The following is a 22339-nucleotide window of genomic DNA, read 5'->3' on the forward strand; positions in this document are numbered from 1 at the left end:
ATATAAAACACACACACACACACACACACAAACACACACACACACCACACAAACACACACACACACACACAAACACACACACACACAAACACACACACACACACACAAACACACACACACACACACACACAAACACACACACACACAAACACACACACACACACAAACACACACACAAACACACACACACACACACACACACACACACACAAACACACACGCAAACACACACACAAACACAAACACACACAAACACACGCACACGCACAAACACACATGCACACGCACACACACGCACACACACACAAACACACACACACGCACGCACACGCGCACACACAAACACGCGCACACACAAACACACACACACACAAACACACACACACAAACACACACACACAAACAAACACACACACACGCACGCACACGCGCACACACAAACACACACACACACAAACACACACACACAAACACACACACACAAACAAACACACACAAACACACGCACGCACGCACACGCACGCACACGCGCACGCACACACACACACAAACACACACACACACACACACACACACAAACAAACACACACACACACACAAACAAACACACACAAACACACACACAAACACACACACACACAAACAAACACACACACACACACACAAACAAACACACACACACACAAACACACACACACACAAACACACACACACGCAAACACACACAAACGCAAACACACACAAACAAACAAACACACACACACACACACACACAAACAAACACACAAACACAAACACACAAACACACACAAACACACACAAACAAACACAAACAAACACACACACACACACACACAAACACACACACACAAACAAACTCCCAACACACACCCGCACCCCCCAGACAAGCACACCCCACACACACATACCCCCAACACACACACAGCCCCCACACACGCACACCCCTCCCACTTCCCACACACCCACCCACCCAAGCGCGCGCGCGCACACACACACAAACCCCCCCACACGCATGCACCCCCACCCACACACTCACCCCTGCCCACACACATCCCCCACACAAACTTCAAACACGCATACACACACACTACGCCCACACACACCCAACCCCCACACACCCGCACCCCCATACACACACACTTCAAACGCACAGTCGCCCACACGCACACCCCTGACACACATCCCCCACACACACACACCCCCACATATACCCACACACCCCCCATACCGCACACACCTGCCACACCCACACACCCCCAACACACACAGCCCCTACACCCACACCCCCCACACACGCGCACCCACATCCCCCACACACACTCCTACACTCCGTGTGCGTGTGGGGGGTGCAGGTGCGTGTGTGTGTGGAGGTGTACGTGGGGTGTGTGTGGGTGTAGGGGCTGTGTGTATTGGGAGTGTGTGGGGGTGTGGGGAGTGTGCAGGGGTATGCAGGTGTGTGTGTTGGGGCGGGTGTGTGTTGGGAGTGTGTGCGCGCGCGTGTGTGGGGGCGGAGGTGCATGCGTGTGGGGTTTGTGCATGCATGTGGTGTGGGTGGGTGGATGTGTGTGTGGGGGGATGTTGTGGGGTGCGTGTGGGCGGGGGGGTGTGGTTGACTGTGCGCGCGTGTTTGATGTGCGTGTGGGGGATGTGTGTGCGCGTGCTTGTGGGTGAGGGCTGTGTGTGTATCTGTGGGGGGGGGGGTGAACGCACGCATGTGAGCTGTGGGGTGTGCACCCGTGTGTGGAGCTTTGTGCGCGCACACGCGTGTGGTGTGCGCACATTTGGAGGCTTTGTGCGCGCATGCGTGTGGAGTGTGTGTACACGCGTGTGAGCTGTGGGGTGTGCACCCGCATGTGGGGTGTGCGCACGTGGGGTTTTCTGCGTGCACGTATGTGTGGGGTGTGTACGCACGCGTGCTCTGTGTGGGGGTGTGCACACGCATATGGGGTTTGTGTATACGCATGTGTACGCGTGCGTGAGAGAAGTGTGGAGTGTGTGCACACGCGTATGGGATGTGTGTATGTACGCATGTGTTTGGGGGGATCGTGAGAGGGGTGGTGCGTGTATGGGAGGTGTGCACATGCGTGTGGGGTATGTGTAGTGGGGGTGTGCACGTGTGTGTGAGGAGTGGGGGGTGCGTGTGGGATGTGTGTGTGGGGTGTTTGTGGGGGTGTGCGCGTGCACACGTGTGGTGTGTTTGTGTGCATGCACGCATTTGGACGCTTTGTGCGCGCATGCGTGGGGGGGTGCATGTGCATGGGGTTTTCAGCGTGCACACGTTTGTGGGGTGTGCACGTGCGCGTGTGAGTGTTGTGGGGTGTGTGTACACACGTACGGGGTGTGTGCATGTACGCATGTGTGAGGTGTGGTGCGTGTATGGGGAGGTGTGCACATGCGTGTGGGGTGTGTGTGGTGGGGTTGTACGCACGTGTGTGAGCTGTGTGGAGTGTGGGGAGGTGTGCACACGCGTGTTGGATCTGTGTGGGGCTTTGGGCGCACATGCGCGTGGGGTGTGTGTACGTGCACGTAAGGAAGGTATGTGATGTGTGTGGGGATGTGGGCACATGCGGGTGGGGAGTGTGTGGACACGCGTGTGGGATGTGTGTGGGGCTTTGTGCGCGCACGTGTGTGTGGGGGGTCTGAGTGGGGTGATGCATGTGTGTTTGTGGGGTATGTATGGGGGGGATGTGTGTTGGAAGTGTGTGGGGTGGGAGTGTATACGCGCGCGTGGGGGGGTGCGTAGGGCTGTGCGCGCGCACACGTGTGGGGAGTGTGTACGCGCACATGTCTGAGGTGTGTGCGATGTGTGTGTGGGGATTTCGCACGTACACGTGCGCATGTGTGAGGTGTGGGGTGCGCGTTGGCGTGTGTGAGCTGTGGGTGGTGTGCGTGTGGGGGATGTGCACACACGGGTGTGGGGTGTGTGAGCGCACACGCATGCGTGTGGTGTGTATGGGGGTTTGTACGCGTATGTGTGGGGGTGGCACCTGCGTGTGTGGGGCTGTACGCGCGCTTGCGTGAGGAGTGTGTGCGTACACGCACGTGTGAAGGGTGGGGTTCTGTGGGGGGGATGTGTACGCACGCATGTGAGCTGTGGGGGGTGTGCTCATGCGTGTGGGATGTGTGTGTGGGGTGTGTACGTGTGCAAGAAACCAAGGAATGCTTCGATTAGACACAGAGGGCAAAATACAATGAAAGCTCTTTTCATGACATACACAAAAATCAATAAATGTTATAACTAGTAGAACACGAAGATAATAAAGTAATGTGTCAAAGAGCAGAAATTATAAAATAATATAACATTTTAATTTAAGAAATTGGCAGAGAAAAGCGTGAAATGCTTTAACCAATGGAATTGTCATTAATGATTTTTAATGTAAGAAAATCCATCGCGTGAGATGTTTAAACCAATGAAATTATCACCAATGTATTTGAATGGAAAAATAATGTATAAATATTAGTGCTGTAAAATCTTCCGTTGCGATTTCCGAAGTCTTTTTTGGAAACTCGCCCAATCTTCGAAGATTGAATAAACATCTGTTGCTCCGTTTGTGTGTGTCTCGCAGTATTTCGATTTGCCACGGGAGAAGTGATAGCCGGTGGGGATGAGGACTGATACCAGTCAACTTGGAGTTCGCCTTTTTGAACTTAACCTTGCGGACAGTCTCCCTTGATACAAGGGTTAAAGGACAGTCCGCGGTTGGCAGAGTTCGGAGGCAGGACCCGGTTGTTCGGAATCAGATCCCTAGAGTTAGAATAGTTAGCCAAGTGTCAGGAACTATTCTCCGGAGATTCAGAAAGCCTAGACAGAAATCACTTATAACACACGCGCGTGAGGAGTGGGGGGGATGTGTGTGTGGGGCTGTGCGCGCGCACGCGTGGGGGGGGGGGGGTGTTTGTGGGGGTGTGTGCACATGGGTGTGAGGTTTGTGTGTGAAGTGTGGGGACGGGGTGCGTGTGTGTGGGGAGGTGCGTACGCGTGCATGTGTGGGGGGTTGTGTGCACACGGGTGTGGGATGTGTGTGTGGGGCTTTGTGCGCGCATGTGTGGGGTGCGTGTGTGTGGGGGGCTGTGCACACGGATGTGGTGTGTGTGGGTTTGTGTGCGTGCACACATTTGGGGGTGTGTGTACGTGCGCGAGGTGTGGCATGTGTGGGGCTTTCTGCGTGCATGTGTGTGAGGTGTGGGGGTGTACGCACGCATCTGAGCTGTGGGGTGTGTGTGGGGGGTGTGTATGCGTGCGTGTGGGGCTGAGCGCACGCGTGCGTGAGGAGTTCGGGGTGTACGTGCGCGTGAGAGGGGTGGGGTTGTGTGGGGTGGTGTGTACACACGTGTGTGAGCTGTTGGGGGTGTGTGGGGGGTGCACACGCATGTGCGAGGCTTTGTGCGCACACGCGTGTGGGGGGTGTGTACGCACGCGTGTGTGAGGTGTGGGGTATGTGTGTGGGGATTGTGTGTGGGGAGGGGTGTGTACACGCGCATGTGTGAGGTGTGGGGGGTGTGCACACAGGTGTGGGGTGTGTGTGGGGGGTTGTGTGCGCACGCACGTGTTTGTGGTGTGTGGGTTTATGTGCATGCACACATTTGGGGGTGTGTGTATCTGCGCGCATGCGTGTGGGGGGGGTGTACGCGTGTGTGGGGGTGCACCTGCGTGTGGGGTGTGTGTGGGGGGCTGTACACGTGTGTGCATGAGGAGTGGGGGGGGGTGTGTGTGGGTCTTTGTACGCGCACGTGTGTGGGGGGTGTGTCCGTGCGTGTGTGAGGTGTTTGTGGGGGTGTGTGGGGTGTGCACGTGCGCGTTTGAGGGATGGGGGTGTGTGGAGGGGTGTGTGCACGCGCGTGTGTGAGAGGTGTGGGGTATGTGTGCGTGTGCACACACGCGTGTGGGGGAGTGTGCGTGCACACATTTGGGGGTGTGCGTATCTGCACGCGTGTGAGGTGTGGCGTGTGTGGAGCTTTGTGCGTGCATGCATGTGGGGGGGTGTGTACGCACGGGTGTGGGGGGAGGGTGTTGTGTGGGGACAGGGGGGGGTGTGGGGCTGTCCGCATGCATGAGGAGTGGGGGTTGTGTGGGGTGGGTGTGCGCACACAGGTGTGGGGTTTGTGTGTGTGGGGTGTGTACATGCGTGTGTGAGGGATGGGGTTGTGTGGGGGGTGTGTACGCACGCGTGAGCACTGTGGGATGTGTGTGGGGGGGTGTGCACACGCGTGTGGGATGTGTGTGTGGGGCTTTGTGCACGCACACATGTGTGTTGGGTGTGTACGCGCACGTGTGAGAGGTGTGGGGGTGTGCACACGCGTCTGGTGTGTGTGGGGGTTTGTGTGCATGCACGCATTTGGAGGGGTGTGCATGCATTTGGAGAGGTGTGTACGCGCACGTGTGTGGGTCTTTGTGCGTGCATGTGTGTGGGGGGTGTGTACGCATGCGTGTGTGAGGTGTGTAGTATGTGTGTGGGGGGTGTGCACACGGGTGTAGGGTGTGTGTGTGTGTACGTGCGCATGTGAGAACGGCATGTGTGTGGGGCTGTTTGCACGCACGCGTGTGTGGGGTGTGTACGTGCGCATGTGAGAACTGTGGGGTGTGTGTGGTGCATGGTGTGTGTGCCCATGTGTGAAATGCTGCTACATGCAATTTCACACAAAATCATACCAAATGTGAATATGGCATTATTCCTTTAAAATGACAGAACTTTGCTCTCGTTTGTCTTTCACATGGCTTCATCAGCCTGTGCAGGAACAAAACAAACACACACAACGTGCTATCATCTTCTCGGACTCGTCATAAATGCTCATTCCATTGAGAGTGAAGAGCAGCATGTCTAGCATACCGAACAAGGCACTAATACAATTGCTGAAATGTCTCAGTAGACCAAAAACTGTAACAAAGATACGATCCCCTCAAACTCAGGGGAGCTATACAAACTGGCAAAGAGCTCAAACCTGATTTGTCAATAAGCAGAACAATACCACTCATCCAAATGTGTCCTTGAATTCTAGCCAAAGTTACTAAAATTATACACAGTAATTAAGCATTTATTTATAAGACAAGAGAAAATGAGCAAACAGTGGGGACGCAAGAGCTGACTACAGCTGTAATTTAACACTAATCTTGTCTTGCCAAACACATCCTATCAAGCATGACTGGTAAATGTAACAGGTTACATAACTGCTTGCAGGGTGCACTCAGAACACTGTCAGAATGTTGAAGAGTCTCAGTAACACAATACATACACACCCTTCGGTCCAACTTGTCCATGCCAAACCACATATCCCAAACAAAAATGGGTTCATTTGCCTATGTGTTTGGACCTTGTCCCTCTAAACCTTCACTATTCACCTACCTGTTCAAACTGTACCTGCATCTACTACTTCCTCCAGCATTCATTTCATTTAAGTTCCTCTGTGGACAAGTTGCTCCTCAGGTCCCTGTGAACTAGTTCCACTCCCACCTTAAAATTATCACTTCCCGTTTTTGACTCCCCTACCCTGGAAAAGGCAACATTCACTATGTAATGTATACAGCTATGGACCAGGCCAGACCCCCTGAAAACATTTCAAGAAGGGAGCCTAGACCCTAACTTTTCTCATTGTTTTCGGCAGGTGAAAGGTGAATATTCCAGGAGTGATGCAGCTGGCCCAACCAGTCTTAAAAAACTGTTTACTTACAGGCTACTGAACAAAACACCAAAGAAAAAAACAAAGGACCAAATTTACAAAGACAACCTATCTGAAAACCCAGTTGAACTTAATGGTGCTCTTCCAAATATTTGCAATATTTCCATAAACATGTCCTTGGCATTACAAGGTAAAATCAAACACAAGTTCTGACAGGAGAGATGCCAGCAAGAAAGTGAGAGCATCAGCAAGGAGCTGCTTCTTTGGGTTCCCATGGTAAAACGTGACTAGCAGCTGCAAACAAAACAGCTTGCTCAAACCAAACCAAACACAACCCTGAACTGGAAGAACTCACCATTCCCCTGTCACTGTACAAGTCTCTTGTTTAAAAAAAAACACTTAAAAGCTTTCTCAAGTAGACCTTTCCAGACAGATCAAAAGCTCAGCCTTTACAAGGAAAGAGAACAAGGACAGAATAACCTTTAAGGAGCAGTGTCGCCACAATATGCATCATCCTTTTTGACATGTTTAAGATGACTCCTCAACCTCTTACACTTCAGGGGATAAGCAGTCCCAAACAATCTGGCCTCTCCGAGTCTCGGTAACATCCTTCAGTCTTTTAGGCATGCCTTGCAATTTAAGATGCTTCCTGTTGTACAGTAACCAGAACTAGACATTGTCCTCCAAAAGCAGCCTCATAAACATCATGTCTGAACTCCTGTAATCAATACTCTGACCTATAAAGACATTAGTGCCAAATATCTTCACAACCCTACCTACTGCTCATATCTGATTTATGCCAAATGCACCTGAACCCCGAGCTGACTATTTCACAACAGTCCCCAGGTCCCATTAAATACTCGGGCAATTTTCTTGAGTGTCCACTGCACCATGTATTTCGGTGTCAGCCACTAACACATGAACCCTGCCTACAAGATTCTCATCCAAATCATTTACGTAAATGACAAAAAAAAATGGACTTGCACAGATTTCTCCAGCACACTCATGTCCATGCTAATCTTTGAACAGGTCAAGAGTGTGGTTCTGGAAAAGCACAGGTCAGGCAACATCTCGGAGCAGGAAAAGTGACATTTCGGGTGAAAGCCATTCATCAGATATTCCCAATGAAGGGCTCTTGACAGAAATGTCGATTTTCCTGCTCCCCACATGCTGCCTGACCTGCTGTGCGTTTCTAGCACCACAATCTTGACTGTAATCTCCATCATCTGCAGTACTCACTTTTGCCTAATCTTTAAACAGCCCGATTCTCTCCCTAGTTCACAATATGGACGTGACTTGGTCCAAACTCCCAAGTCAAGTCACGTGGAAGGGGCTGGGGAAGTCTGAATAAACCTGAGCTGAATGCTCAAAGCCTCCTTGAGAAGCTGCAACACAGCTCAGGTCCTTGTGTTGTCAGGTGCATCGGAACAAATGAAATGCAGCAACATCCTCCCCACCAACTCCAACCATTTCTCACCAATCTCTTGCACACTCACATATCATCCAAGACTACAAACTACTGCAACCACAACCCATATCTCTCTCATGTAAAAACATGGAAAAATCCTGAAATTTATTCTGTTGCACTGCTAGCAATAAACTGAAGAACGCCTGCTGAGCAATCAATACTGCATCATGAACGTTCACGCACATGCCGAACACTGAGACAACCTTTTGTTACCACTTGTTCCACTTCCTTGACCTTGCCCCATAATCAATATTAAAATGTCTCTGTTTGCACACTTACAGTCAAAGAGATGTACAGCTCAGAAATAGACCCTTCGGTCCAACTCATCCATGTCGACCAGATATCCTAACCTAATCTAGTCCCATTTGCCAGCACTTGGCCCACATCCCTGTCATCCCTTCCCATTCATAAACCCACCCAGATACCTCTTAAGTGCTGCAATTGTACCAGCCTCCACCACTTCCTCTGGCAGCTCATTCCATACATGCACCACCCACTGCATGAAAAAGTTGCCCCTTGGGTCCCTTCTGAATTTTTCACCCTAAACCTACACCCTCTAGTTCTGGACTCCACCAAGTTGCCTTTAGGACATGGACATGGACACACACAATGTCTGTGACACTGGACTGAGCACAACCGGATATCCTTAACTTGGCAAATTGTACTGTCATTTACTTGAATTAATTGCTGTCATTAAATATATGAATTAATTACCTCCAATTCAAATGCTGGTTTAGCACATCTGTCTTGTTAATCTCAAAACAACTGATGATGATCTTGAAACTGAATTTGCCCAGTGTTGTTACGTGGCAAAGTAACAGGATATTACCACAGACAGTTTGCATTCATCTGCTACTGTTAACCATACCAATGGACCCACAGGGTCATAACGTGACAACACAAGACAGGACAAGATTAAGACTACCAGGCCCAATATTGGATGGCAAAGCAACTACAAGTAATAGAGTTTCATACATTCTGGTCTGCACTAAGATCAAAATTTCTGCTCACTTCAGCGAATCATTGTTGGCCAACTGTGACAAATGTTACTTGATCTCGCTAATATATTCACTAAGCAAATGAAATAAACCATAATCCAGGATGCTACAGTGAACATAAACTATTTACCAAATCAAACTTGACCTGAGATCTTGCCCACTTGAGATCACTGTCCTTGAATACAAACCAATGAGAGGCTCGGTTATGAGATGCACCACATCTTCCAGTTTCCCACCAGGATGAACAAACAAGATGCCTCATTTGATTTTTAGTTTTTCATCTGCCAGAAATCATGTTGCACAAACAAGGTATCATATAAACTGCCTTGAAACTAATCAAGCTCATGGACCACTTGTTACTTGCCCAAGATCACGGCAGGCAAAACCAAAGCTATTGTGTAAAAAATGGGTCATTTTGGTGAGGAGCTATGAAAAAAACACTCCGACTCATTTATTGATTTTTGAGAGAGGACGTGCAAAGTTAAAAATTTCCTTACGGGGGATCCAAGATGGCGGTGACCCAGCAAGACTGAGTCCACAGTGCTCTATCCAAAACTTGGGCAAAGTGGGTCACCCAACCCGACCACACTCACTAAACCATTTATAATAGTTGTTAACCTTGAATAGTTACCTATTAATACATTTAAATAGTCTAATACTAGCTGAAAAATGAGTAAAGGGAAGGAAACAGGCGGCTCTAAGAAAGCAGGGACCCCTCCCCCACCCTCTCCCTCTTCAGCTACAGCAAAGATCTCTACAGCCACTTCAGGAGATTTAACAATGAAGATGAGCTTTGAGGAGATGTTTGCCAGGTGGGAGGCGAAGATTGATGCTTTTATCGATGAGTCTCGGCAGAGCAGGGAAGCACTCTCGGCCGAGCTGCAGAAGCACGGCAGAGACATTCAGGAACTGGAGCGCCGAGTCGGAGAGGCGGAGTCGAAGGCCGCAGCCTCGGAGACTGCGATAAAATTGGCAGCCGACCACATCCGTTTTCTTGAGAATCGAGTCCAGAACCTAGAAAACCACATAGACGCTCTCGAAAATCGAGGTCGTCGAAAAAATATTCAGTTGCTGGGCCTTCCCGAGCAGGAAGAGGGAGGCCAGTTGACAGCATTCTTAGAGCATTGGTTGCCACAACTTTTAAATCTGCAGGCTGGATCAGGCCAGGTAAGGGTAGAATGGGCCTACCGGGTCGCAGTACGTGGGCCCGGTTCAACCCAGCGCCCACGCACGGTCCTGTTCCAGCTGCAGAGCTATAGGGAGAGGCAGATGCTCCTGGAAGCCTCAAGAAATCTGGGAAAAGATCCCCAAGCTATGACCCACAAAGGATCCAGGATCATGCTGTTCCAGGACTTCTCCCCAGCTTTGGTCCGAAAGAGGAAGGCATTCGATGAGGCGAAGAAGCGTTTAAGGGACTTAAATATCCAGTACTCCTTACGATATCCAGCGACTCTACGCCTTAGCCACGAAGGATCCATATATAACTTCGGATCACCGGAGAAGGCGAAGGAATTCTTGGACTCTCTTAAATAAACTGTAAGAGATTGTGGACGCTGGTCTGCCTTTCCCATTATTTTGGTTTACATCCCTTCATCTTTTCCTATCTTTTCCCCTATGTGTGTATGTATATATATATGTTGGGGCGTTTGGTTAATGTTGATGGGAAGAGGTGGTTACCTTATTCTATTTTACTTCTGTTTTTAGGAGCGGGGTTGTTTTTCTTTCCCCTGTTATTTTGTGGTATTATATTTAAGTATTACATGTTGAGATTGTAATCTTATAGTTATATATGGTATTAATATTCCCAAATATATTTAGATGTGGGGGTGGGTGGGGGTGGGGTGTTCACTGTTAACTCTAGCTTTATATTATATTTGAATTCTCCTCATTTTATTGAGGAACACCTGGGTCAAGGGTGGGGCACTGGTTGGAAGAGGGTAAGATGGACTGTGGGAGAGGAAGTGACGCTCCCTGGGAACAAGGGAGAAAATCTCCAATTCGGAATGTTTTATATCTTTTTTACTTAGAAAGAGTTTTTTGTTATATTGTTTTGAGTGTATTAGAGAGTCTTTACTTTTGTAAATTTTGTATGCTCCATGCTCGGGATGTTCTAGATAGGGTTTCCCCTCCCGAGGGGTCTCGGATCTGTCCAGATGATTATGGCTGATCAGTCGATTAAGTGGTGCACCTGGAATGTCAGGGGGAGCAATTCGCCAGTTAAAAGGAAGAAAATATTATCAAATCTTAAGGAGAGAGTTGATATAGCTCTCCTACAGGAGACACACCTGTCGGATAAAGAACACTTCAAATTACGACAGGGCGGATTTGATCAGGCCTTTTTTTCCTCTTTTAATTCAAAAAGCAGGGGAGTCGTTATCCTTGTCCGGAAGAATTTCCCTTTTAAAATTCTAAATCAGATAAAAGACGAATCTGGACGATATATTTTGATTAAAGCCCTCATAAATGGAGAGGAATATGGGATCTTAAATGAGTACTGCCCCCCGGCACACCCCTTTAAATTCATAACGGAAGCTTTTTCAAAACTGATGGCCTTTGGTGCCCGTCATACAATTATAGGGGGAGACTTTAATTGTATTATGGAGCCGGAAATAGACAGGATTCCCAAGAGTGCCGCTGGAGTATCTCCCAGATCTAGACAACTGGCGGACCTGAATAAAGAATTAGGATTTGTAGATGTATGGAGATGTCTCCATCCACAGGGTAGAGATTTTTCTTTCTACTCTAATCCACATAAATGTCACACAAGAATTGATATGTTTTTTGCCCCGTCGATTTTTCTAAATTCTATATTAACCTGTAAAATAGGTACTGTAACAATCTCTGACCATGCCGCTGTATACATGGAAACTAAGGTCAAGAACAATGGGATATCCGCTCGGCATTGGCGAATGGACCCCTTCCTGTTAAAAGATAGCAAATTTTTAAAGTACTTCTCCCAAGAACTTAAAACTTTTTTAGAAATTAATACAGGTACGGCTAGCAATCCGTCAATGATGTGAGAGACCATCAAAGCTTATGCACAAGGTTTGATCATCTCCTATTCAGCGACCCAGAGGAAAATGAAGGGAGAACAACAGTGTCTGCTCGAAGCTCGCCTAAAAGCAGCCGAAACAGCATACGCTGAAAGACCTTCTATCACAAAATTGCAGAGGATTACAGCTCTTAGGACAGCTTTAAACACCGCGCTTACTCAAACGGCTAAAAGGGAAATATTATTTGCGAAACAAAGATTATATGAATATGGCGACAAACCGGGTAGATACCTAGCATTTCTTGCAAAGAAAAAGAAAGCCCCTCAAACTATCCCGACCATCAAGGAAAGTACAGGTACCCTGACTCATGATCATAAAAAGATCAATGCGATCAATAAAGAATTTTATTCTGAACTATATAGATCGCAGGATTGTGAAGATAGGATTAAGAGGATGCAGTCATTTTTTAAAAATTTGACCTTCCTGGGCCTGACTCCGGAACAGGTGTCGGCCCTAAATACCCCTTTAACAGTCCAAGAAATACTTGAGGCAATTAGGCAACTTCAGAGCGGAAAAGCACCGGGCCCGGATGGTTTTCAAGCTGAATTCTATAAAGAATTTACAGGAATATTGGCTGAGCCACTTATGGATATGTATAATTTTGCGTATAGTCAGGTCTGTCTCCTGCCCTCGCTGAAAGAAGCAAATATTTCTCTTATCCTCAAAAAAGGAAAAGATCCAGAAGACTGTGCATCTTACAGACCAATATCCTTACTAAATGTAGACTTTAAAATTCTCTCAAAAATGTTAGCACTAAGACTAGAAAGGGTACTGCCATATATTATAAAGGAGGACCAGACGGGATTTATTAAGGGCCGCAGATCATCCAATAATATCAGAAGGGTCTTGAATATGATCAAAGCCTGTCATCAGGGAAAGATACCAGGAGTAGTAATTTCATTGGATGCGGAAAAGGCATTCGATAGGGTTGAATGGTCATATTTATTTTACACATTGGAAAGGTTTGGCGTTGGACAGGTGTTTACCAAATGGGTTTCAACATTGTATAATGACCCCAAAGCAGCTGTTATTACTAATGGGTTAAGATCGGATGGCTTCAGTGTGGGTAGGGGCTGCCGTCAAGGATGTCCTCTCTCACCATTGTTGTTTACGCTGATAATCGAACCATTAGCAGAAGCCATCCGGACTGATCCTAATATAACGGCCCCGAGGATTGGTACAGGTAAACACAAAATTACCCTCTATGCAGATGACGTTCTCTTATTCCTCAGTAATCCTTTAACGTCAGTGCCTCGTCTAATTCAAGTTATTAATACGTTTAGTGCATTCTCAGGCTATAAAATTAATTTTTCAAAATCGGAAGCCATGCCAATGGGTGGTCTGGCTATGATACCCCAACTAATGGACGGATCCCTTTTTCCCTTCCGTTGGTCCCTGGAGGGCTTCTTATATTTAGGTATTTTTATCACGCCAGTATTTGGTCAGCTGTATAGGGCTAATTTTGTACAATTAATGGAAAGGATAAGGCAGGACCTCCAGCGATGGAGAGACCTTCTGATTTCCTGGCTAGGTAGAATAGCATTAATTAAAATGAATGTTCTGCCCCGTCTCTTATATCCTATGAGAATGCTCCCGCTGATGCTGCCAAGGCTAGCCCTACGTAAATTATATGGCTGGTTGGGCTCCTTTATTTGGAACCATAGACGGCCCCTTATTAAGCTGAAGAAGCTACAGCTTCCACAGGCAAGGGGAGGACTGGACTTCCCACACTTTAGGAAATATCAGTTAAGCTCCCTACTAAGTTACATAGCTGATTGGGTTTCATCTGATCCACAATCAATTTGGCTGGATATCGAAGCCTCCCAAGTAAAATACCCACTTATTAACCTTTTATTTTTAGATAAGAGGAAAATCATTACAGACCACTGTAAAAATCCCATAATATTAAACAAAATTGAGGCCTGGAATATAATGTGGCAAAATGAGGGTAACTCGCATAAAACATCCCCCCCATGCGCCAATAGTAGGCGCATGGGGATCCCAACCGGGGATTACAGATGCCACCTTTAAACTCTGGAGATCCAGGGGCATCTCATGCTTAGGGGACCTATTTAAAGATCGGATCCTGATGTCCTTTGAGCAGCTGCGTCTGAAATTCGGAATACCTAATGGGGATCTCTTTCGATACTTCCAAGTTCGAGATTATATACAGAAGAAGACTACATTAATAGATAGTCTTTATAAATCAGACAGAGAACGTAATGTCCTACGACCAGCGGGGGTATCCTCCGTTAGTACTATATACCATTTGCTACATGATGGAGTTTCAGGAGACATGGATGACCTGCTTAAAACATGGGAGCAGGACTTAGGGCTAGAAATCTCTGAGGATATGTGGAATGACATTTGGGAAAATGCTAGAAGAATTGCTATCTGTAACAGAACTCAGGCTATCCAACTAAAGATACTTCATAGGGCCCATATAGCTCCGGCTCGACTGGCAAAATTTAAGGCAGGAGCATCTCCAATGTGTCCCAAATGCAAAATAGAGGTGGGTACTCTTGTACATTGTCTGTGGACTTGTCAGAAAATCCGCAGATACTGGACTAAAGTGGCAAATACCCTGACAGAAATTTTTGGAACGGAAATTAGGGTGGACCCTGTATCTCTCCTTTTGGGCTTTTCGAACCTCTCATTTCTGGATACGCACGGGAAGAGACTATTTTCTATTCTCTCTTTCTGTGCAAGGAAAAATATTTTGGTGAACTGGGTGGCCGAGGGCCCCCCTGGACTTTCAAATTGGCACAGATTAATTATGGAATATATTCCCCTTGACTTCCTCACAAATATGGTGCACCGAAAGACTGAATTATTTTATAAAATATGGCAGCCCTTTTTGAATTATATAAATGCAGATATTTCGGCTATCCTAACAAGGGCTTTTATTTAGTGAAGATTTCAGATCTGGCTGCTCCGGGGCCCCTTGGGAGAGGAATCCTGCGCCAATACGGGTTTTATTATATTTGATGTTTATACATTCCGAGCATGTAAGAGACTTAGGTATACACTCTGGTTAGTTATAGGTTAGATTAGTAGAAAGTTGAGTTTTTTTTTCTTTCTTTCTTTCTTCGGTTCTTGTTTTTTTTCTTTTTCTTTTTGTTTTCTTTCTTTTTCTTTTCTTTGTTAAATTATGACTATTGTATATATGATTTAATTGTATATCAATGTTTGTATTTGAGAGTTTTGTTTATTTTTGTAAATTTGCAAAAATGTTAAATTTCAATAAAAATATCTAAATATAAAAAAAAAATTCCTTACCGCTTCTTTCACCTCCTTGGTAACATCATGCACTAAGAGTGCAAAGACTGCCTCTCGAGCACCGACATACAGAATCTGTTCATCTTCATCTAGTCGCAGGGTTGAGTAATTGTAGATATTGGGTTTGGAGAAGTGTTTCACTCCCTTTAGTGCTACAAGAGAAAAGAATATTAGCTCTCGGTAACACCAATATGTCAAGGCAAGATGCAGCTGAAGCCTACACAGTATCACTCAAACACCACCAATGCCCTACTTTTTCCTTTGGCATATCAGAACCACAAATCTACCCTCAAACATACCCACTGTGTACACTAAACCACCACATGAACACCAGACATTTATCACCCAGCCCCACCTTCAACCATGTCATGTGCTGATTCCTTGCTGACCCACATACATGCATGACTATTCAGCAAGACAAGCTGCTTGCAAGCAGCTGCTCACCTAATCATCCGAAGAAAAAAGACGCTGACTTCATAGTTTTACTGTCAGCAAAGCAAGAAATCCCATTTACAGTGTAAATTTCAGCTAAATCACATGACACTGCAAATCCTAGGCAGCTGCATTCAATGGTTCTTTTGTGCTTGTCAACTAGTGATGTCTCTACCAGGTTAGTGCTTAAACCAAACGCTGTAGATAGAATGGATGATGATGACAATGCACTATTATAGCCAAGGTCTTCTCCAATAGTAGCTTAGCAGTAGACAAGCATCTAAAACCATCACCATTGTACATAGCTCCCTGGAGAAATCCTGCCCTCAGTAACATGTGGTCGAACAAAATCACATTTTTCTGCACCATGCTTTGATTACTGTCAGAGGAGTGCTGCTGGTCATGTGACACAATCCTGCAGATGCTTTGCTGTGCTCTCCTTTGCCAAAGGCGGCAGCTGTGATTGACCTTTACCACATTCACAGAGGAATCCAATACGACCAGGAACCTATAACTGTGCAAGTGACAAGCACTTCAAGAACAAGGAGTATGAACACTAATGTCACTAACCTAATACAGGCTCGAATATACATCAAGATGGGATGGAAAACCGCTTAAACACTGGTGTGTCAGCCTGTGCTGCAGCTTGATTTCTCCTGGCAAATTTCAGCAAACTATGATTCAGAACCTCAACATACTGGGGCAGACAACGGAACCAATTCAGTTCAATGGACTAACAGAAAACCCAGGAGCTCAATGGGAGTTGGCGCTCTGATACTGCTTCCCAAGGTGCTCAAAGCACAATACCAGAGATTCAAGTCTCAGAACAAATTACAACAGTTTCCAACATAAACCACAAGCACATAGTGGAACAAAGATCTGCAAATCTGGCTAAAGCTGGTTTCCCCAACATGAACCCACAATTATGCCTGCTTTGTCAGGTCAATTACTTCCAAGCTTCAGCCATAAACTAGTCTACCCCCATGATCTAAAAGCATTAGCAGTGCACCCTCTCTCCCTGTCCCCCATCACTCAAAGAACCCAACCATTGTGGCACAAAGCCTTTCAAAAGCATGGATCACATCTTCAGTATCAGTAAGGATGCAAGCTTGTATGTCAGGAATATCCTTGGTAAGACTGGCAACAGAACACAAGACAGAACAACACAACATGGTGGAGTTGTTGTTTCTGATCACTTCTGAGCAGAATGTTTAACACAGGCAGGCAGGGGACAAAGCTGGTCACTTACTCCTTTGAAAAACACAAGGCAGCCTGGTATCACTTGGTTAACAGGTGCACAATCTTGCACTTCTGATATTATCCCAAGTTAAGGGGTCTCTTGTGGCACAGTAGCGATGTCACTAACTCTGGCCTGAGGGGCCCAAGTTTAAGTCTCACCTGTTCCTAAGGCAAACACATTTTGAAAAGCTACATTTTAAAACACACTGCAATTTCAAGTCCAACACTTAATCAGCAGTACAATGTTTCAAATGCATATGAGGATACAAGAGTGCAGGCAGATTTGCAGCTGCCTTCAGATTTCCCTCCAAATCTTCACATTTCAGCCAGTAAGTGACAGCAGGTAGCTTATTTTCCTGCGATGAAAGCACGGGCTGGGACCCATGAACACCACTGAAATAGTTCACTGTTTAATATGAAATATCACTACATTACATAATCAGGCATAAAGTGCCTAACTGTGTACCTTCAAATTAGGTCAGAGTAGTTTCACGTGAAGAACAGGGAACATTCTTGATCTGAAACCATGAACAGGTTTCCTCATCTCCATGTCATTGCACAGGTATTTCCAGCATTTTGTGATTGTAGTTTCGCTAAATGTGTGCCTTCTTTGAACCAAGTAAATACTGATTGGCACTATACTCAAAAGCATTACGCTGTTCAGGCAAAGTTCACAGGAGTTCACCTGCTAAAACAGCATCTTCACTGTGTGAACACAGTTCTGGGTGAAATGTCAGTTCTCAGCAAATTGAGACATTGGCAATTTAACAATTCAACTTGCGCTAATCCCAAATGACTGAAAGCCTTTGGACCTTTGGATAGTTTCTCCTCTTCCAATCTTTCGTGAATAACATCAGAAGTCACCAAACACCAGGTGAGTGTCCAGCAGGTTTATTTGACATCAAGTCTTCGGAGCAATGCCCCTCAGTCAGGCAGAGTCATCAGCAAGAGTAGCACTCCGAAAGCTTGGGATTTTCAAAAAACCTTTTGGACTGTAACTTTCTTCTGACCTCGTCCAACATCAGCACTTCCACATGCTAGCCACACCATTTTGTGGAAAATACTGCTGAGTTATCAATCCTTTCCTTAGTTCCCTCCAGTAATTCCTTGCGAGAGCTGAACAAGGCTGGCCACTACCCAACAACAGCCAGCATTATAGCAGAGATCAATTAAAATGGTTATTTTGTCTTAAGCTTCAAAACCTTAAGGAAGTATTCCTGACAGTTTACAGAAGCAGTCCTCTGTCAGTCAAGACAGATTTGAAGATTAGATACTGATTAGAGTGGATTAGATTAGATTACTTACAGTGTGGAAACAGGCCCTTCAGCCCAACAAGTCCACACCGACACACCGAAGCGAAACCTACCCATACCCCTATCCTTACATTTGCCCCTTACCTAACACTACAGGCAATTTAGCATGGCCAATTCACCTGACCTGCACACCTTTGGACTGCGGGAGGAAACCGGAGCACCCGGAGGAAACCCACGCAGACACGGGGAGAACGTGCAAGCTCCACACAGTCAGTCGCCTGAGGAGGGAGTTGAACCCGGGTCTCTGGCGCTGTGAGGCAGCACTGCTAACCACTGTGCCACCGTGCCGCCCACTAATAAGCAAGCCAGGGATTAAGTCAGAGAATAAAAAAAACTTGTTCCAATATAGCATGTAGTTCTTTGCACATAGAATGCACTGCCTCCACATTAACTAGCTTAAACATTCCTCCATTTGCTTATATGACATCTTCCAGTTCTTACATTTTTATAGGGACATTTCAAATAGCCTTAAGTGATTGTGTTGTATTCTGGTACTACCTATCCAATGCACCAAATTATCTTTGAGCTTCTATCATATCCCAACTTTCCTTCCTTTGATCTACGTGTACTACGTGGAAATATTCAACTCTCTACGGCCACTCAACATTTTAACGTGCAAAGAGAGCTACTTCCTCTTTTGCTACATGTTACTGCACATGTTCCATAGCTCAGACATTTCCCAGCATTGATTTTGGCAAAATACCCACTTGCTCAGGTACTTAGCTCCCTTAAACCTGCTACAAATACAAATGTGTGTAAAACCATTGATTTACAAGCAAGAATACCTCACTGCCTATTCCAACTTTGAACACATGAACACTCGAAGACCAGCAGAATCCATTACTCACTTGATAGCAGCTGAGTGACCACAACAATAAAGCATTTGTGCTACTTTGCTCAATTGGTTTCAACTTACCATTGACTCCAGTCAATGTTTTATGCCATCCCAGAAATGCCACAATTTATTACACTCAACATTAAATCTGTTTTTAAACTCACTCCCAGGGTGTCTAAATCTCTTTATTACCATCTTCAAACCATTCTTTGTACATCTTTTAGTGTCAAGAAAGTGAGGACTGCAGATGGTAGAGATCAGAGTCGAGACAGGGGTGCTGGAAAAGCCACAACGTGTCAGGCAGCGTCCGATGAGCAGGAAAATTGGCATTTTGGGCACGAACCCTTCATCTTTTAGTGTGACCAGCAATAACAACATTTTTATGCCTGTTCAATCCACAGTGTCAGCAACAGGACAGGAGAGGGGCTACACAGAAAATTCTAGGCTCAAAACTATCAACACTTTGCTTAAACGCTTTTATTTCTATCACCTCTTGGCCACTGTCTAATGTCTGTCATGACAAAAATCTGACTTAGCTTGATTGCTTTATTCCACGTCAAACAAGTTGCAACAAACATCTATGCGATTAGACCAAAGAAACATATCTGCCAAGGTGCACTGTGTTTCCAAGGTACAATCTGTCAAACCACCAAGTCTCAAGGTGAGCCCGGATCTCATTCCAGCAGAACAAGTACAAAAGACCTCTATTTAGTCTATTATATTGTGAACATTTGTTGAAAACCAGTGGCAAAATTTAACTTCTGATTGATGGACAAGATGCAAGTTTTTCAAACTTTTAATGCTTTTGGTTTAGTCATGACAAAATAACTTCATCATAAAGCCCAGGCCAACTGCCTTTAATGTAGATCATGATTTCCAATTCAAACAACTCAACTACATTCCTGTAGTCTTAAGTCTTTCATTCTAACCATTTGAGTTTCAGCACTCTTGGCTGCTCAGTATCTCAACTTTGGTTGAAGGAGGCTATTACAACAATGGACCTAATTGTTTCAGATCTCCATCAGGGTAAAGGCAGCACTCATGGCCAATGTTGCTCAAAACCTTTCTGTATGCTATTTATAGCAGTGTTACAAGCCACGGAGCTCCTCAACGCACATGGATTTTCCCCAATATTCCCATCCTCTCAGTGTTTTTTGAAAAGAACTTTCACAGCTGCAGTTTTTCTCACCACCTACCTCAAGCTCCCTGCCCAGCCTTGTGCCCTCATGAGTTTACCATTCTCTTTCAACCTATGATCACTAGTCACAACAACGAACTCCAACAATCACGGACCTTGAATAGACAATTAACTGCATTTCCAATATGGCTACCTTCATAAATAGTAGCTATCCGAAGTGAGACTCTAAGATTCAGATGAAACTTCAAACAGCCAATGTGCAAAAAGAGGACAGACGCATGGTGCAAACCAACTGCCCAAATATCTGATGACAATGGGGGTGGGGGGGGGAAAATAATGGCCTGATAACCTCTGCTCATTTGATCTCAAACTACTGCCGATTTATTGGTGTCTTCTTCAAAGCAAGAAAGATTACAGTATTCCAAACTTAGCTTCAACACTACTTGACTGTCGTTGTGAGACTGTGTCCACAAGCAAGATATGGTATCCATGTAAACTCTCACACTCAAGTCTAAGTCTGCAACAAAGTCGCAGCCTAAAAATAAGCCCTTTGTCACCAGCATCGCAGGTCAGCTGTGTCTCACTCCATTTTAGCAACTGGAAAGCAACTACCAGTGCTGCACTCAGTCTAAGTGTTTTTCACGATCAACTCGGGCTAAGTCCAATAAACCTGTTACCTTTTTGTTCTTCTGTACAAATCTCGTCTGACAACGCTGCTCCTTTAACAAGGTTACGCTGCCCTCTTGTTTTTGAGGGGGGTTGTAAAGGCAGAGGTCCTCAATGCCTCAACTGGCTACTTTATTACTGTTAATCAGCGAAGCCTTTCAGGTTTGTATTTAATGCACTCGTAGAATGCAGGTGGAGTGGCCAGTTCTCTGGGTTCAGGTTTTATTCCCTAGTTTTGGTTTCCAGCTAAAACTAACCCAAAGAAACAGCTCCATGCTGAACTCTTAGATCTCTCCTGTAAAAACTTGTTTCAATTTACCTTTTTGCCAAAGGGTACGTTTATCTAATGTTACAGGAAATCGGAACAGCTCTTTATTAAGTTGCATTTTCAAATGGTTATGTTATTCTAAATTTGGTTTTAGAGTCAAAGAGATGTGCAGCACAGAAACAGACCTTTCGACCCATGCTGACCAAATATCCTGAATTCGTCTTGTCCCATTTGACAGTATGTAGCCCACACCCCTCTGAACCCCTTCCTATTCATATACCCATCCAGATGCCTTTTCAATGTTGTACTTGTACCTGCCTCGACCACTTCCTCTGGCAGCACATTCCATACACGCACCAACCTCTGCGTGGAAAGTTACCTGTTCGGTCCCTTGTGCATCTTCCCCCGCTCACTTGTAAAACTTTTCAGAACCATTTCAAACTAGACCAGAACTGCAGTATTCCCAAAGCAGCCTCACCAATGTCCTGTACAGCTGCAACATGATCTCCCAGCTCCTACACTCTATGCATTGAGCAATAAAGGCAAGCATTCCAAAGGCTTTCATTATTGTCATGACCTGTAACTCCACTTGCAAGAAACTTGAAACTCATCAAATTAGAAAAGCCCGCAACTTCACTGTCAAGCAAAGCATAACAGTGAGTAACTAGCATCCAAGTCATCATTAACCATGCAAGCTGTGGAGATGCTTCAATGAATTTGATCAGCCAATGCTGTAATGACAAAGCCAAGTTGCAGGGCAAACGGTTGAGCTGAAGTTCCCACATGCAGTGCCATGATTTCAGACGCGAATTATTACATACCATCTAAACACAGATGACAACACTCAAGTCAAGGACATGGAAGATCATAGATACGATTCACTCCAGTCACCACTCGTCACCAAACTGATGAACTGCAAGTGATTTCACCATCAGTGGCTCCGATCTCCTTTTCGTGAAAGCAATTAAGCTGATACATTTAAGACATCCTGTGCAGATATAACAGCACAGTAGG

The 22339-nt window shown here is 45.9% G+C and overlaps 1 protein-coding gene across 5 annotated transcripts in view; it reads right to left on the bottom strand.

Annotated features, from left to right (window-relative positions):
* Nucleotides 1-22339, bottom strand: part of sema4c (sema domain, immunoglobulin domain (Ig), transmembrane domain (TM) and short cytoplasmic domain, (semaphorin) 4C) — a 101283-nt gene that overhangs the window by 38473 nt on the left and 40471 nt on the right. For all 5 annotated transcript variants that reach the window (XR_009647410.1, XR_009647411.1, XM_060856552.1 and 2 more), the window contains one exon: nt 15435-15586. Coding sequence is in view for 3 of the 5 variants with exons in the window: in XM_060856552.1 (XP_060712535.1) it covers nt 15435-15586 (152 nt within the window). In the remaining 2 variants the exon portion in view is untranslated. The remainder of the gene's footprint in view (nt 1-15434; nt 15587-22339) is intronic.

This window comes from Hemiscyllium ocellatum, chromosome 48 (assembly GCF_020745735.1).
Source record: "Hemiscyllium ocellatum isolate sHemOce1 chromosome 48, sHemOce1.pat.X.cur, whole genome shotgun sequence".
NCBI lineage: Eukaryota > Metazoa > Chordata > Chondrichthyes > Orectolobiformes > Hemiscylliidae > Hemiscyllium > Hemiscyllium ocellatum.